Source organism: Apteryx mantelli, chromosome 1 (genome assembly GCF_036417845.1).
Source record: "Apteryx mantelli isolate bAptMan1 chromosome 1, bAptMan1.hap1, whole genome shotgun sequence".
NCBI classification, from domain to species: domain Eukaryota; kingdom Metazoa; phylum Chordata; class Aves; order Apterygiformes; family Apterygidae; genus Apteryx; species Apteryx mantelli.
In genome coordinates, this window is record NC_089978.1 from 205,476,110 (window position 1) to 205,493,415 (window position 17,306).

Sequence of the window (17,306 nt, forward strand, 5' to 3'; positions counted from 1 at the left end):
GTCCTCTACTCTGGAGGGGAGAAGTTTTTTTTAACTAGTTATTCATTTCAGTCTTTGAAGCCAAATATTTCAAGACCTAAAAAACTTAATGACAACTGGAAGGGAAATCACCTGCTTGCTATTTGTTGCCCAAAGTGGAAGTAAAAAAATGATGAATAGTGAAAAGTCAATCAATTTTAAAAAGCATTTAGATGGTAATCTGCTTTTTGGACTTCTGTAGCAAAAAAAAAAAAAAAAAAAAGAAAGAAAAAAAGAAAAGAAAGAAAGAAAATTCACATGCCAATCAGCCTGCTCTTATCAAATTCAAGCCAAATCTTGGCCAAATTCCAGCCTTGACAAAGGTTTCCTGTGAGCGATAGAGTTACTGACAGACACTGCCAACCCCACAGACGCCCCATTCAGAAGCAGCTTGGCTGCCTAACCCCGAGGCACTAAACTCCACTGTCAACTCACCCTTTTACTTAAGGTTTCCAAGATATTACCGCTGTGCCTCTCTACATTTTCACAACCATTTCACGGTCGCCTTGGCTGGGCTGCAGAGCTGGAAGAGGTGTAGGTCTGAGCAGGATGGAGGCAGCACTCTCATCCGACCACTGCTGCTTTCAGAGGTCGCCCGCGAATGCCTGGCACACCAGCCCAACTGGACTCTGTACAAAATATTGCTGAAACCACTGGTCTCTTTAGAGACGGTCAGAAACGGTGATGGTGTTGCTCACCTTTTATACAATACCCTAATGGGAAAGAGCAGGTTTTATGTCCTCTTCTGTAACTTAGAAACATGCCTCTCTAGGGTAATCTGCTGGAGACTCCGCTCACAAGTTGTGTCCTTGTACAGAACAGAATAAAATTCCCTGTGCCAGAGACACATGTGCAAGAGGAGCAAGGAGCCTAATGCCATCGTTCAGAGTTACTAGCTACTCACCTGGGAGAAATGTGTGGGATGGAAAGAAAAACACACCACCCATTCCTAAACAGCAAAAGCGCAAGCTATTTGGAAATGCTGCATTTTAAACATGCACGCTCATATTGCTACAAACATGCAATCTATTGTAAAACACCCTGTGGAAGAAGCTATTCAGGATATTAATTTCATAAATGTCTACTAATTCCTAGCTCTCAGCACTATTGTATGATTCATTGGGTGCAATATCAGTGATTGCTTTACCACGTCAAAGCTTTCAGCCCATTATCATGGAAGATGCCCACTGCATTGAAGCTGAGAAGAACTCCCCATTCTTCTCAGACAGTGGGTCTCTACTAACAAAAAAAAATTACTCACCTGCTTGTCAGATGCATTTCTTCAGTAGAAGCATGAGCTTCAGCCATGGTGCATCTCTGATAATAAACGTCAAGTCCCTGGGCCTCAAAACTGAATTGCTAGAGAATTTTCTGCACATGAGCAACACATTAACTTATGAATTTTCTACATTAGCCAACCTGCATTGCTGCTGTATCCCATTTTAAGAATATTTAAAGAAAAATAGGGAAGCAGAGAATTAGTTAAAAAGCATCTCTCCTACTGAAGCTATAGCAAACACTCATTGTGCCAGCTAACTACAAGATGCACTGGCTAAACTTTCCTGGTATGAGACACTGGCTTAGCATCTCTGAGCAAGCTTGGGATCTCTGCCGGGAGAACTCCTGAAGCCATGATTACAACGGTACAGCACTCACGACTTCTGCATCTACTGTGCCTTAGGCAAGCTGGCCTCCTGAGTCACCTAGACCTGATGTAGACCCAGAACTGTACTAAAAATTTAGCAGCTAAGCCTTCCCAATAATAATGCATTGGGAGAATTTGGTCTTTTAAGAATGAGATTCATGAGGAAGAGCTTGACCAAGTTTTCTCCAAGACCCTGAAGCTCCAAGAGCCCAAATCCCGTGCTGTAGTGAAGGAGGGGCAGACAGAGTCTGTGCCTATCAGGTAGGAGAGATGGAGCAAAGGTGGTTCACACCGTGATGGTAAAGGCTGGAAGCTGGTGACTTCTGGCACCAGGAGGAGGATGGCTCCTATTCTTCCTGCAGATGCAGAATAGGGCCAGTGCCCTGGTAGCAGATGAGGAGTTGGGAGCTCTCTCCAACGAAGCACTCGGGCCAGCTGAGCTGGAGGCAGGCAGCAGCACCAGGAGGAGGTGGTGAGTGGTAGCAGTGGGAACTCCCTGCTGTGGTGACAGAGGCCCCCCATCTGCTGAGCTGACCTGCTGTCTAGGGAAGTTTGCTGCTTGCTAGCAGCTTGAATCCAGAATGTTGTGATGCTGACAACAGGGATTTGGCTTTTACAACTACAATACCTCATCTGAGAATTGAGGACTGCTGGGAAGAGATGGCATCCACCCGACCGAGCAGGGAAAATGCATCTCTGGCCACAGATCTAGCAACCAATCCAGGAAACCATTTCCAAATGTTTTAGTGACAAGACAGTGACTGGGAGTCATCAGCACAGATTTATGAAGGGGAAATCATGCCTGACGAACCTGATTGATAGCCTTCTACTATGACTGGCTCAGTAGACAAAGCGAGAGCAGTGGCTGTTGTTAATTGACTCTCGCAAGGCTTTTGACACTGTCTGCCATAACATCCTCATTCACAGACTGATGAAGTACAGAATAGATAAGTGGACAGCACTTATGAAAACTGGCTCAGCTGTCACGCTTAGGCTCAAAGGGTTGCAATTAGCAGCAAGAAGTCCACCAGAGGCCAGTCACTAGTGGTGTTCCCCAGGGGTCAACGCTGGGGCCAATATTGTTTAAGACCTACGTTAGTGACCTGGATGATGGGACAGAGTACACCCCCAGGGAGCTGGCAGATGATACAGCACTGGGAGGAGCAGCTGATACACCAGATGGTTGTGCTGCCATTCAGAAGGACCTCGACAGGCTGGAGAAATGGGTGGAGAGGAACCTCATGAAGTTCAACAAAGGGAAGTGCAAAGTCCTGCACCTGGGAAGGAATAACCCCATGCACCAGTACGGCCTGGAGGATGACCAGCTGGAAAGCAGCTTTGCAGAGAACGACCTTGGGAGTCCTAGTGGACAAGCTGAACATGAGCCAGCAACGTGCCTTTGCAGCACAGAAGGCCAACAGCCTCCTGGGCTGCCTTAGGCAGAATGTTACCAGCAGGCCAGGGCAGGTGATCCTTCCCCTCTGCTCAGCACTGGTGAGGGCACATCTGGAGCATTGTGTCCAGCTCCAGGCTCCCCAGTACATGAGAGACATGGGCATACTGCAGTGAGTTCAGCAAAGGGCCTAAAAGATAATTAAGAGACTGGAGCATCTCTCATATGGGGAGAGGCTGAGAGAGCTGAGATTGTTTAGCCTCCAGAAAAGAAGGCTCAGGAGGATCTTATCAACGCAGGTTGTGGAGTCTCCAGCCTTGGATATTCAAAACCTGACTGGACACAGCCCAGCTTTAGTTGACCCTGTCTGAGTAGGGGGGTTGGACTAGACAAGCTCCAGAGGTCCCTTCCAACTTCAACAATTCTCTGTGATTATGTGAATTTTAAGGAAGTGAGTTTTAGACACAGACATGACTATGTCATTTTCCTTGTCCTCACAGTTTAGCCTACCCTCTACCAGTACAGTATCAAATAACAAACATGACTGAAAGAGATGTAAGATAAAGTAATAATAAAAATGACACTAGTGTTACACAAAACATTCGTGAAGATTTTATTTGGACATTTACTGGAAAACTCAGATGAGGAAAACATGGACCATTAACTCTTTAATTCCACATTTTGCAAAGACAAAAATTTCAGGAAAGATAAGGAAAATGGTGGGAAAAACACATAAAAAACATGACTCGGACCCATAACATTACTAACCTAACAGAAATTAAGAGCTGAGATGAAACATGAACAGTCTTTACAGTTGACCTCCACATCAATAGGCACCCTACAGACAGACTTCTAAATTGAATTTATCTTGGCACCAATGAAAAAGGATGGCTTTTGCCTCCTCAATCAGCTACACTGAAATTTCAAATCAATAAGAAAGATTATAATAGTCTGTGTTTTTTTTTTTTTTAAGAGGGCTCCCTGAACAGTGTTAACTAAGCAAGAGATTGGCAGGTGGACACTGAAGCGTGTCCCCCCTTCTATTTCCACACTTTGGAGTAAAGAGACTATTTTTTTTGTTACAATGAGGAATAAAAGGAATTCTTTTCCTTCCTTCCCATAAAGACACTAAGAAAAAAGAAAAGGATAGAAGACTACACGTAATCCAAGCCTATGTATTTGCTCAAAAGCTCTATTCATGTTACAGCTTTCTTACTGAGCAAATTCAACATAAAAATTTCAAAATTCTACATCTGTCTGAAAAGTCTTGTTTCTGCATAATTGTATTTTAATGAGTTACCTTCTATTATCATGCTGAAACATAGGATTTAATTTTTGTTGACTCACTGTACTAAGTGTTTATAATAATCTTAGAGCATCCTCAACATACACTCAGTCACTCTAACTCTTTGGATAATTTGGGCAGGGGTATCAGTTCTTCCTAATACTGCCCCATTTTATCTTATGGTATGAACTAAGATCCAATTACTATGCAGTCTACATTCAGTTAATTTTATAATAAGGAAATGCATATGAATTTGTATTTTTCTAAAGTACTGACAATGCATTCTCTTCTCCAAGGGACAAAATAGTCAGTATCTGCCCTGAGTAGTTAAAAAAAAATTAATCAGTTCTGGGAAGAACTTAAGAAGTATTGAGACTCTTTTTAAGCCCCTAGATTTGTACTTCTTAATTATATTAAACATCTTAAACCACAACTGCATACAGTTTAAGAGTCTAAAACAGCTTTTATAAAATTACATCAAGTGAAAAATAAATATCTGTTCCTTATAGTTCATGCAAAATGCTGAACTTAAATATCATTCCTTTTCCAGAGTTCGATGAACACACGTTTACTGTAAAACAACACATATACTTAGAGACAGGTATCTTCAAATAACAAAAAAAGTTATTTCACTTATGCCTTAGAGGTTTATGTTCTCAGACATGATTGTTTTATATTAAAATTCTTGTATGTATAACTATCATTACAGAGCAATTTTAAGACATTCCTTGACACTTATTAGCATAAGTATCACCATCCAGTTCAATGAAATTATACCAAACTGTTTTTTGTTTTAAACCTGTTTTGCACTAACAGTCAAGAGGTGGAACTGGATAGTCAACTTTTTTGGTTGACCGGATAGTCAACCGTTTGAATATTACAGATCAACAAAAAAGGTGTTTGCTATTGCTTTTATTATTCTCAGACTACAAATTCTCCAAAGTCCATCAGTAAACAAACCCACATGTTATGTTGCTGGTTCTATCTTGCCAACCTCTTCCTTCTTTGCGCCCTCCTCTCGGTTTTTGCCCTGTTTCAAGGTATACACTGATGGGCCCAGCCTTAGGATTTTCCCACTGCCCAAGCACTCGTCACCCTTGTAGAACACGGCAAACTAGGAGATAAAACACAGGGAGAGTCCTTTCAGCAGCTGCAAACTGCATAGTGAGCAACTGCAGGGTGCTCAAGATCTGCTGGATAGCAACTGTGCTCATTTGTTTGTTCTAACCAAATCTCATAAAATCAAAAAACTAAAAAAACGCGTAGGACGCATAGGTTCACATGAATATAAAAATAAACACGTTAGTGGAAATTCCATCATGAACTTTTACAAAATTATCTGAAAACTCTTTAGTCAATGAAGTGGAATGGTTTGTTCCAAAAAGATTTTCTTTTCCATGAGGGAATGACAGACTTACTATCAACTGCATCTTCACTGGACTTTCCTTAGACCCCAGTGTACAGGCTATAGTGGCACTTCTCAAAACACGAGGGGACCGAGGTAGCACGGTGACAAGGATAACTGAGGTAAATCATTGGGGAGGAAGTGACTGGGGCTCACAGCTGTGCTAAGGAGACTCAGGCAAGAAAGGAGGAACACAGCAGGCACTGAAGACAGTCACACAGAGCACTGCTGAGTGCCTCCCATTACCTCTCAATAAAAACCCCTTTTACAGGTTCAGCAGCTCCTGGCATTAAGGGCTTCTTACTCCTGCCATCCACTCTGGCTAGAGTCTTCTCAGTTCAGCTCACTTCTCTTAAGTGCATCCCTCCCTCTGCTAAAAATAGCTCTCAGACAACCTGCCTCTTGCTGTATTCCATGGACCCCGAGTTTTGGGGAGGGAGAAAAAGGGTGGAATGTATGCTGGGAGAGGGAGAGGGCATGCAGAAAACATTTGAGAAACACTGGTTTACAGTGTGATGGAGTACTCCTGTATTTGTAGTGGTAAAAGGCATCACTACACAATATCCCTTCTCATTATTGTTCTGGGACAAAATAATCTGACGGATGTAGATCTTTAATATACAATTTAATTTGAACACTAAAACCATATTAAGCAGCCAATTACTGAACTAATGTCTTTATTAATCTACTTCTGGAGCACCACAACAGATTCCATTTTTGCATAATGCAATTGATTCCCAGAGACTTTTTCATGTATTTCTAAAGCTTGTAAGCCAGTCTCTCAGAACATATGGATAACAACAGAGTATCTTAAACTGGGAACAATCTCCTTGTAAAATAGTGGATGAACAATCAAAATAGAGCTAACTGCTCTTACATGCTAATAGATTAACTAATTACATCTTACAGCTAATAAAAACACTACTCTGTTTTAATATCCAAATAAGCCAAAACATGAAAAAAGAAAAGCAGTTCTAATAACTTACCTGCCCAGGTGTGAGAGCTCTTTCTGGCTTCACTAGTGTCACCCACACACTCCCGTCTTGGTTTAGAGTCAGCACACAAGGCACTAGAACAGAATACGGCCAAACATCTGCCAGTTAATCCTTATATTCACATTAGAGAAACCTTCATTAATAGGCTAAACAGATCTGAGTCACAATGCTACTAAATAGAAATGTTTTATATAGATACTAGAGAAATGGAAAGGTGATCCCAAACATTTCAGCTATTTCTGAAGAACTACACTGAAGACACTTTCACAATTCCACAAGCTGAATAAAATAAACAAGATTTGATTACCCAGTGCCATCTGGTGCCGACATCTGAAAAGACATTCCATCATTTTATCCCTAATGAGCTCTGCAGGAGGCTCCTCTGCTATCCAATGCACTCGATTTGTCCGCAACAGGTCTCTGTACAGTGCAGGGTGATCTGTTGATGGTGCCTTAAAATACAACATTCATTTAATGCGGATGTTTCTGCCAGACAGCACATAACCACTGTGAAGTAAAGCATGAAATACAGAAAAAGCATCAAGCCACAACAAAATGCAAGCAAAATGAATAAGAAAGCAGGCATTTATTAGTACCTAATTAGTTTCCAGATGAAGGCCTTTAATGAAAAAATATGCTAAAGCAAGCCTGAATTATTTTTCAGCCTTCTACATCTCAGAGTCATGTCACCTCCTGTATTCTTTTTCTCCAGTCACATTTCTGCATTTTCTCAGGCTGAGTTCCCAAACTCCCAAAACTCCTTGATTTTGAGCCCCCAAAATCAAGAGCAGGTTCTTGCACTGTATCTTAGAAAAGCAGTGGAATTTACAACCTTCAGGTTGTTTCTTACAAGGGGAAAAAGCAGTGACAAGTGCTGTATTAATGCAGTAAGAGTAAATCCCATGTATTTTTTATGTTATGAATGAAACTACAGTTCGTATAAAGTGTGGCGTGCCAAGTCCTAGCTGCCCATTTGTTATGGACATGTTGCACAATCTCACTGTAAGGCATAAAAAAAACATCTTAGTGGTCCTGCCTGTTTCTTCTCAACTCTCTTTTGATTACCATTTTTTCCCCCAAGGCACATCAACAGTAACAAAACACCTCATTACAATCATGTCACTAGCAAATAAGGATAACAACTGTGTGAACAGCAAGAAACATTAATGATGTTAGCATGCTGCAGAACTCCAGGCATCTTATATGAGTAGTCATTAAGACACGATTCACAGTATTACATTCTGCCTCAATTTTCAAAATGATAAAACTGTATTACTGGCCACTACTTCATTTATTAGAAAAAGAAATTAGCAAAACATAGTAAGTCAAGATAATACCCATTTTAGCAAAGGTTTTATGTATTGTGTCATAATAGCTACAATAAAAAGCTCTGTGTTTTAGAGTAGAAAATGAGAGCTCGGTAGATTGGTTGGTTCTTCCCAGTGTTTGCTGTTTGTTTGGAAAAAGCTCAGTGCCAAAATCTTGAACAATTTTCTACTCATCAAAAGCCAGTTTGGACAAGATGTTTCAAGATGCTGTACTAGTTGGCTCTTGTTTCTCTCAAGTGGAAAGCCAAGAATTCTACCCAAGTTAAAATCACATTCCATACAGCAGGAGTCATGAAATACCTGCATTAGTCATTCACAATGCCAGTGTTAATTAACTCACCACAAAGATATCGCCAGTGCTAACATCTTTATCTACAACGAACCAAGCATCCTTCAGGCCTGCTAGTCTAGCCCTCTGGCCTATTGTGTAGAGGAACCAACCTGAAGAAATATGAAAATGCAATGCTGCTAGCAACCTTTAATCTTTAGCTTTCAGAAAAATTATTTAAAAAATGTCCCCCAAACTTTATTACTAAACAAAGAATAATGATCCAAATTGCCCTAGAGAAGTGTACCAATTGCAAATTAAATTAAGATCTACTTGAAAAAATTTTCATCTGTACCTGAAAAACAATTCCAAACTAATCTGCATCAACTGTTCTATTCTTAGGGGTTATAAAAGACAAACATTTCTCTATTTCAGTTTCAATTTGTGGTTTTGCTACCACTCAGTCTTACTAGTTTCCCCTATTTCATACACTAGCAGAACGCCATCCTTCTGTACATTACTTGGGACAGGAAATCAGTTCTGGAAGCTAGAACTGAACAGAGGACAGAGGAAGTACACACAGAAGGGAAGAAAAAGGTAAGCTGAGCGTGTTCGATGATGTCCTGTTGTGCATCACTGAGGTAGGTAGTATATTTTTCAGCAAAGTTTAGATACTAAAGAATCTGGAACTGAAGCACAGTCATTTTGGAAGAATTATGTTAACAGTGGTCTCTTGGTATTAAATTAACAACAACATAGTACCAACAAAGTAATCCTAATAATTACCATTTATGTTATTACATTGCAGCAAGGAACCAAAACAATCAAGAATCAGTGGCAGTTCAAAGCTCTACATACTGTATAAAGTACGGATCTGATGACTACATTAGAGTTACCAAACTAGGAAGAATCTGTAGATTTGTTTGGAATTTCACAAAATTTGTCCGTCCAAACATGAACAGTATTGCTCTATTTATCTAAAAGCTGTTATTAACATGGGTTAGCCACTTACCTTTGTGTGTTCCCATCACCTTCTTATCTTCAATGGAAACAAAGTTACCTGCTTGAGGTTCTAAATACTACCAAATAGGAAGAGATTTGTGTAAGACACAAGATGGCCCCAAAGGAAACTTACTGAATATTTCAGGTTCTGTTACTACATTCTCTTGAAGGTAGAAAACAGCTTTTCAACAAGCAAACTCCATCCATGCAGCTTACCATCTCTTCCCTGATGCTGCTTTAGGGACAGAAGTAGGAGGCACAGTTCCTGTCAGCAGTAATTCTGTGCCTCACTCCCCCCATCCTCAATTATGTCAGGGAACAGCAGGATTCGGCCATTTGCCCTCTCACTTCCCAATCACATGTCAGAGCTTGGCCAGTATGGAGGTGTGAATCCAGCCCCTCCTGTGGCTACAGAAAGTGACTGCTCACTGGTGGAGGGGCAAGCAAATATATACAATCTGGTGGTGCTAGCTTCTGGATAAGTTTGGGACTGTGAAGGGAGATGGGACATTGCAATTTAGAATGGGCCATATGGTGCTGGAGATTTTTCCTTAGACCATGTTACAAATTACTTGTGAAAACTAGAACAGAGCATACAGATTGCCTTATATTTAATGTTACTCACCTCAAGAAGGAACTTTTCAAAGTTTCTTTCACCAATGAAACAGACTCCAGTACTCTGAAAAAGAAATATGGTATTGAATACATATAAAAGCAAAAAAAAAAAATCGAAATAATGTCAAAATATTAGTTATCTGTGCGGGATGGATATTTTTTTCTTATGTATCCCAGACTATGCTAGGCATCTCATAAAATGAATAAAAACACAAAATCTGATTCAACATACATTAACTAATTCAATGCAGTATCAGTGAGTGCCATAAGTACAGAAAGGAAGAGAAATAACACATGCTCAGTCAATAAATAGATACATAAGTCTTGGTGACTATCTCGTGTGTGTATTAAAAACAAGAATTCTCTTTCAGATTAATGTACAAAACAAATACAAATTACACAGTCAAAGGATATCTCTTGAGAAAAAATAACTTCATAACCAAATAGGTCGCCCTTTTCCTTCAAATCACATCTTACATTCTTCAGACAACCATTTACAGGGGTCAATAAAGATGCATATAAGCATTAAAAGCAATCAAGACTGTATCAGCAATACAATTGCTGTCTGCATCATATTTTTTACAATCATATTATGAAGTGTTAGTTCTTAGTCATGGAAACAAAACTTTTTTTTGAAAAAGTAACTTTGGAAAAACAGTATAATTCAATCTTTATAAAGACATATTGAAAAACAATTAAAGTGAGGAAGCCTTTAAAAGCTACAAACAATAAAGATCAAAGGCTTCTCACCATCTGTAATAGAGAATGTGTTCCTTACGGCTCACTGCAGCCTATCCACATTCACCTTAGTTCTTCTGAGATACAACGGTAGACAACTATCTGCAAACTAAAATACAGAACTAACCATGCTCATAAAAGTAGTTTTAAGCAGGTAGACAACTATAAAACTAACTCCCAATCTATTCTATTCATTCTATTATGATGCTTGGAAACAGTTGATTTGTCACAGATACAAAGTTCAGAAAAGACCATTTTAGATGGAAATACAAATCAATAGTTGTAAGTGTTACCATGCCTCTTTTTTCTTTAGCACATGATGAAGGCCATGTTCCGCTGCTATCTTCTTTACAAAGCTTTTTGTTAAATCCCCTAAAGGAAAAATGGTTTTCCTCAAAGCATCCTGTGAGATCTGACTTAGGAAGAAGGTCTGGTCTTTAAAGAGGTCAGCTCCTTGAAGGAGTTTTACAGCTGCAAAGTGCAGAACACATAAAATGTTTCAACATAACCCCCTTTAATAGTTCAACTTCCTTTAGTATTTTGTTTGACAATCAAAACTTCAGTTTTATTATTTCCATACACAGTTTAAAGACACGGCATTTTTCAGAGTTTTCACAATGTAATTTAAAAAGTAAATGTAATTTAAATTTAAATGTAATTTAAAATTTCACAATGTAATTTAAAAAGTTTGGTATTTTCTCACTGCTAGAGAAGTCTAGAAAGATTCTGATTTTGTACTGTGCAGAATCTTACATTGTCTTATCTCTTACATTACTGCACATTTCACTGGAAGAACATCAACAAAATGTAATATGAAATCATCTTTCATGGTTCATAAGTCAGGAGAGAAAGAACATTCAAATACGCTAGAGTTTACTGTTCTTCAAAAAAACATTCAATTTTGCTCTGAAATGTCACTGACATAAGTCAGTGATTTGAACAATTAGCACTTATTTCCAGTGGAGGAGCTCAAGAGAGGCGTGTGTGACTTTTTTATTTTAAATAAAAGTGAACTATAGATGAAGTCTCTTGATAGCCCAGATAAAAAAAAAAAAAAGAGTATAGTTTTTCAGTCATGTTCTGTCCATTCTCTTAAGGCCTAATAGCTCTATGTCGTACAAACTCCACTGAGGTGCTTCCCGGCTCAAATGAGCACCAATTACAAGCCAATAGTTAGTCACTTCTAATAATACGAATTCTCAACAAAAGGGCAGGAAGCCTGTTTAGAATATTACAAAATATTACAACTGTGAATCACAATCTGACACAAGTACAGACTGTTGGTCCCACAGGGGCCATTTCAACTTTCCAGAAATAAAATAAAATACATAATGAAGAAACAAATAAGCCCCTTTAAGTCTAGACAAAACAAACAAACCAAACCAAACCAAAACAAAACACGACAACCAGGAAGCTGTAATTCAGACAAGTCACCATGGCAGCTTTGCAGAGTGGTAGTATGCAAGTTCCTTTCCCTTTGGGTGCACTCCTTATACACCACTGCCTCATTTCTGAGCTACTTTACTGCATTATGGCCCACTGCAGAGCTATGCAGAAGATACCTATACTGCTGTCCAAGCTGTGATAGTGCCAGAGACATATCCACACCGGCATTAATAGAGTTAGCTCAGGTACTGATAACAAAAGAACCGCTGTGGCAAAGGCATCAACCTCTGATTACCCACAAGCATCCACAAGCAGACTACTGAAGTGAAGAGCCAAACCTGTGCTGCTGCTGCTAGTACCTGCGCTGACCTGGAAAACCTGGCCTCAAAACGTCTACATATACTGCACGTGCACCTTCCAGTCCCAGTGCAGGCAGAACTTTGATCTGCCTGAGAAAATCAGTCTTCTATAGAAAAATGGAGGAATAAGACATAATAGTGGGATTACTGAATGAAAATCTGATTTTTATGGTAAAATAATATACAGTCCAATGATTGTCTAACAGTATGTTATTAATTTTAACCTTTCAAGACCTTAATTCTAAAATTTCACTTCAGCATATTGCCATGATGAGTTCTACATATAAAATATACTGAATAGCCAAAGAACAGCCAGGCCCTAAAATAGAAGAAACATATTAAGAAAGTTTTATGCAAGTCATCCAAATACTCAAACAGATTTCTTGAAATATTTCTCCACAGTATAGAAGACAGCTCTGTCTCCTTAACGATATTAAACCTGATCCAGAATGTTGATTGCTTTACTATTACTCCTGCTACAGGACTAGAACTCTTAAAATAGAAAATGCAATACTTCTCTACTTAGTGTAATTTTCAGTAATGTGACTCCCCTTTTCTGTCCAGTCAGCCTTCTACAAAGGCTAGGGTTAAAATGGTAATTGTCTTTCTAGGAACACTAGTTGTGTGTAGTGTAATGAACTTCCCTGATTTTGTACAGCTGAACATAGTTTAAATTTCTCCTTCCTGTCTAGGACAAGATATGAAATCAAGAAACCACTTACTGTTTCTAACTTCAAAACGGTTTCTGAAAAGCCCCTGTGGTCTTTTAATATGTTTCTGTTGAAAAACTTCCTCCTCCTCTAGTGAGGTTCTAGCGTAATGCCCAGTAGCAATTGCATCTGCTCCTATCAAAAAACAAAAACACAAAGGCATGCATTTGATATTCACAATTTTAAAAAGATTATAGAAATGTCTAGGACAAAAAGCAGGAAGTAATGAAGTAAAAAAACCTACTCAGAACTGAGAAGCCTTATACTGACAGTAATCGCACTCCTGCTATTTAAATAATGTAAAATATTCATTGGCATGCCAAACCTCTTCTTTGTTCTTCAGGACCACATAAGAATGGAAAACTTAATGCTCAGGTCAATATATCCCAGAATTAAATCTGTTCCTACATATCTAAAAGCAAATTCAAAATAAAATATTTTACAAATAGTAAAATACTGCCACAGAAATGATTGAATTATGCCTGCATATGAATTCATATGGTTTTTTTCCACCTTTTCAAGAGTTAGTATCCTTTAAGCATTTCCACAGCATCCATTGTGTACTGACACACTTGAAAACGCCTTACCAAGGTTATCCATAGCGTAGTGAAGAAAGTAGTTGAATTTGATGTGCTTGTTACACACAATATCAGGATTAGGAGTCCTTCCCAATTCATACTCTTTTAAGAGGTCACTGTAAAATAAAAAATCAAATGTATGTAAACGCTATTAATGTCACAAAATACTATCCAAGATTGAATTATCTGTTAAACATGAAAACTTGAGACCCAATCTTACTAAGCATTTTAAGTAAGAAATAAAATATCCGTCAAATTTTAACCTGTAAAACAATGACTGGAAGATTTTCTCCAAAAAGGACTGAGGGCACAGTCAGATGATCACTTACAATCTTGTAAGCATGTTTTATTAATTTACCGTTCTCTCAGTGGAGACATGGTAACCCAGTGTGCATTCGCTGCTTCTCTCTTATAAAATACTTAGAGAATTAAACAAACCTGCTTAATTTTGCACTGTAACAGTGTGGTGGAGCACACACCAGGGGTTACTGGTCTCAGATGAAAGGACCCTAAACTAATCTGCACTAATCCCATCATAAACAGTCATGGAACCCTGCCTTAACTTTAGGGTTGATGGATATTTTCCTGCTTGCTTTTCTTTTCTTTTTTTTCTTTTTCTTTTTTTTTTTTTTAAGAAATTCAAGTATAGTTTAGGTTCTCAAATACAGAGACAACGTTTTACAGTTTCATGCAACTACAGTGCTTAGCATTATTTGCTTAAAAATGTTTAAATAATAACTGATAAAATTAAAGTATCATACAGTGGTGCACTGAGATATCAAAAGGCCTGATGACTAGTGTTTTGCTTGCCTTCAGTGCTCATTTGAGGCAAGAGGTATTGAGAGCATAGATTAGAAAAAGATCTTAAACCATATTTAAAAGGACATCAGCAACTCTTCATCATTTGAAACAGAATGAATTGCTTATTGCTTACCACATTACATTTTACATTCATAAATGGAAAATAAAGCAGGACAGCTTTTCCTTTGTGTTACCCCCTTCTAACAGCTTAGAATTCAACAATTTATACTAATAATTAATTCACCTGGGTCTACCGAGTGCTGTCTAGCTCTTCCTGATTCAGCACTGTACTCTTAAGATGACACACTATTCCTTTGTAAATATTACAAGAATATATTGGATCCTTTATAAAAGACTTTGCACAAAGCCAGGCTCAGGTCAGCACAGAATAACTACAGCAGCAAGCAACAAGCTTTCTGGGTAAGACAGTAAAACTATACAGATTTCATCACTCGGCAAGAGGGAGAGCTAACAAAGGAGAGCCATTGCAAGTACATTCTCCAAGGAAAACAGAGAACAGGAGAAAAGGAAATGAAGGATGTCTACTGAATCTTTCTAAAGCAAAGATTTCAGACAGAATTCGTACAGATCATGGGAAAGACAAGATCTAGGATAATTCTCTTGATTAATGATGGCTTTTGAAGACTAATCCTGTAAAGAGAGACTCCAAAGGAGGAGGAAATTCAAGCTCAGAGACGAACGTAAAGGAAAGGATTCTGGAATGAACCAAGGAGCCTTGTGAAGCAAGAAGTTCTTTGGGAACCCTGTACTAACAAATGATGGGGAGAGAAACAGAACAAACGACCAGATCTGATGTTCCATAATCTTTGATTCATTTTCATTTATAGAACTCCCAGAGAGATTTGATAAGCATTACTTTATTCTCTCATATGGAGAGGCAAAACTGGAATGAACTGTCCCAAGAAATGTCCATTTTCTTCACTGCCTGCACAAAATTAAGCTTTGTGCTCAATTTGATGTCATTTCAACATGACATAAAACTGGCAGGACTAGTGTTACCTTGTCTTAGAAGAAACTGAAGTATAAACAGCACTACTTAGAGGGGAATGATGAAAATCAGGAGGCAATTTTTATGGCCCAGAGCTGAAAAAGTAAAACAGAAATGATACTGTTTTACCAACACCACATTTCCTCTCATCTTCTGTCTCAAAACAGCTCTCAGCTTTTCCTGTGCAAAACTTTCCTCTTACAAGGTGTAACAAATTCACAGGAAAAGAAAATCTGTACGCCCTCTTCAGAGAACAGCTTCCAATTTGTCAGAAAAATAGTTTAAAGAAGCAAGACTGGTCCATGCTAGCTTGGCAATAAACTGGGTTCAACATATATTCATTTAATATAAAAATACAGTGCACAAATCATACAAATAAACAAATCAAACAAATAAAGTAACTGTGTCCTGTTAAGTACTTTCTTCCTCAAGCTGCAGAAAGATTGGGCCAGCAGGTGAGATAAAGAAGAAATGAGCATGATGACCAATGACCAAAAAAGAAATTAGTACACACCCACAGGCATAACTAGAGAGAAATCTCCTATTAATTTCAAAAATAATAAATGTATTAAAACCAACATATAAATTTTGATGTTAAATATGAATGACCAAAAAACAGTTCCTTCTGTATTTAAGAGGTTTCAGTAATTTCTTTTGGTACTGTTAACGCTATAATAAATTCTCCTTGCCCACACTCAGTCCATCTTCACTCTTCACAGTAACGCAATGTTATAGTAGCATACTAAAAGACCATCTGCTTTAAATGCATTACTACCTGAATACTTCATTCCAGTATTCTTTCACATAGGAAACCTGATGAAAAGGAATATCAAGCTTCTGACAAACCCGGTAAGCATCTTCACAATCTTTGTCAATGGAACAAGCTCCTTGTTCATCCAGAGGGTCCCAGTTCTTCATAAAGATGCCTGTCACTTGGTAGCCTACGAAATGAAGGTAAGGAATGATTTATAAACTGAAATTCTTATAGCCTAGACCTAAACTCTGTATTTTTCAAGACCTACATGGGCAACCATTTCCTTCAGAAGATTTCAGTATCATTGTATTAGTCAGGCATCCTTTGAGAGTTTTACAGTACAATCACTGCATTTTTTTTTTGTGACAGCTAGACCAAATAGCAACATAATAGTAAGCTATTTTGGAAATCCAATATGATGAGATTTCAAAATTCTGAGTTACTTCCATTACTGCTCATTTCTTTAAGCACTTCTTAGTCATCTGGCACTGCTAAGGTACATGCCAAAACCCGTTTTCTTTCCCCCCGAATATTGACCGTGCATGAGTTTTTTGTAGAACTTGTAAAGACGTTACAAAACCGAGGGCAGGACGCGGCTCTGCTCGGGGCTACACCACAAGCTCTAAAGCACAGGGGAAGCGCACAGAAGCGGTGCACCGCGCAGGGCCAAACGCGTCCCAACGGCTCCGCGAAGCCCCGGGAGCAGCTTCGCGCCGGCAGCGCTTGGCGAGGCCGCGCCGCTCCCCGCCCCGCACAGCGCGGCCTGCGCGGGGGCGCAACGGCCGCCCGGGCCCCGCCTCCTCCCCCTCCCCCTGCCGGCGGCTCCCCCACCCCCCGGCGGGGCCGCCCCCACCTCGGCGGCGCAGCAGCAGCGCCGCCACGGCGCTGTCCACCCCGCCGGAGACGGCGCACGCCACATGCCGCCGCGCCGCCGCCAGCATGGCCCCGCCGCCACGGGGGAGCGGCTGGAGGGACGGACGCTTCCGCCCGCCTCTTCCGGCCGGCGGCGCGGCGGGG

General features: G+C 39.6%; 1 protein-coding gene across 2 annotated transcripts; it reads right to left on the reverse strand.

The window, feature by feature from the left end:
• Positions 1 to 3,645: 3,645 nt before the first annotated feature.
• Positions 3,646 to 17,253, reverse strand: TRMU (tRNA mitochondrial 2-thiouridylase). 2 transcript variants are annotated; one of them, XM_067315942.1, is made up of 11 exons: positions 17,143 to 17,253; positions 16,311 to 16,476; positions 13,735 to 13,841; positions 13,160 to 13,282; positions 10,991 to 11,163; positions 9,965 to 10,018; positions 9,350 to 9,416; positions 8,410 to 8,510; positions 7,049 to 7,193; positions 6,733 to 6,815; positions 3,646 to 5,455 (listed from the first exon to the last, which is right to left on the reverse strand). In XM_067315942.1, exons 1-11 carry the CDS (start codon positions 17,228 to 17,230, stop codon positions 5,309 to 5,311), a joined length of 1,254 nt encoding a protein of 417 aa, XP_067172043.1. In that variant the 5' UTR covers positions 17,231 to 17,253; the 3' UTR covers positions 3,646 to 5,308. The 2 variants fall into 2 exon arrangements, with proteins under 2 accessions (XP_067172043.1, XP_067172052.1); XM_067315951.1 differs by having other exon boundaries at positions 16,382 to 16,476; positions 17,143 to 17,227.
• Positions 17,254 to 17,306: the final 53 nt, after the last annotated feature.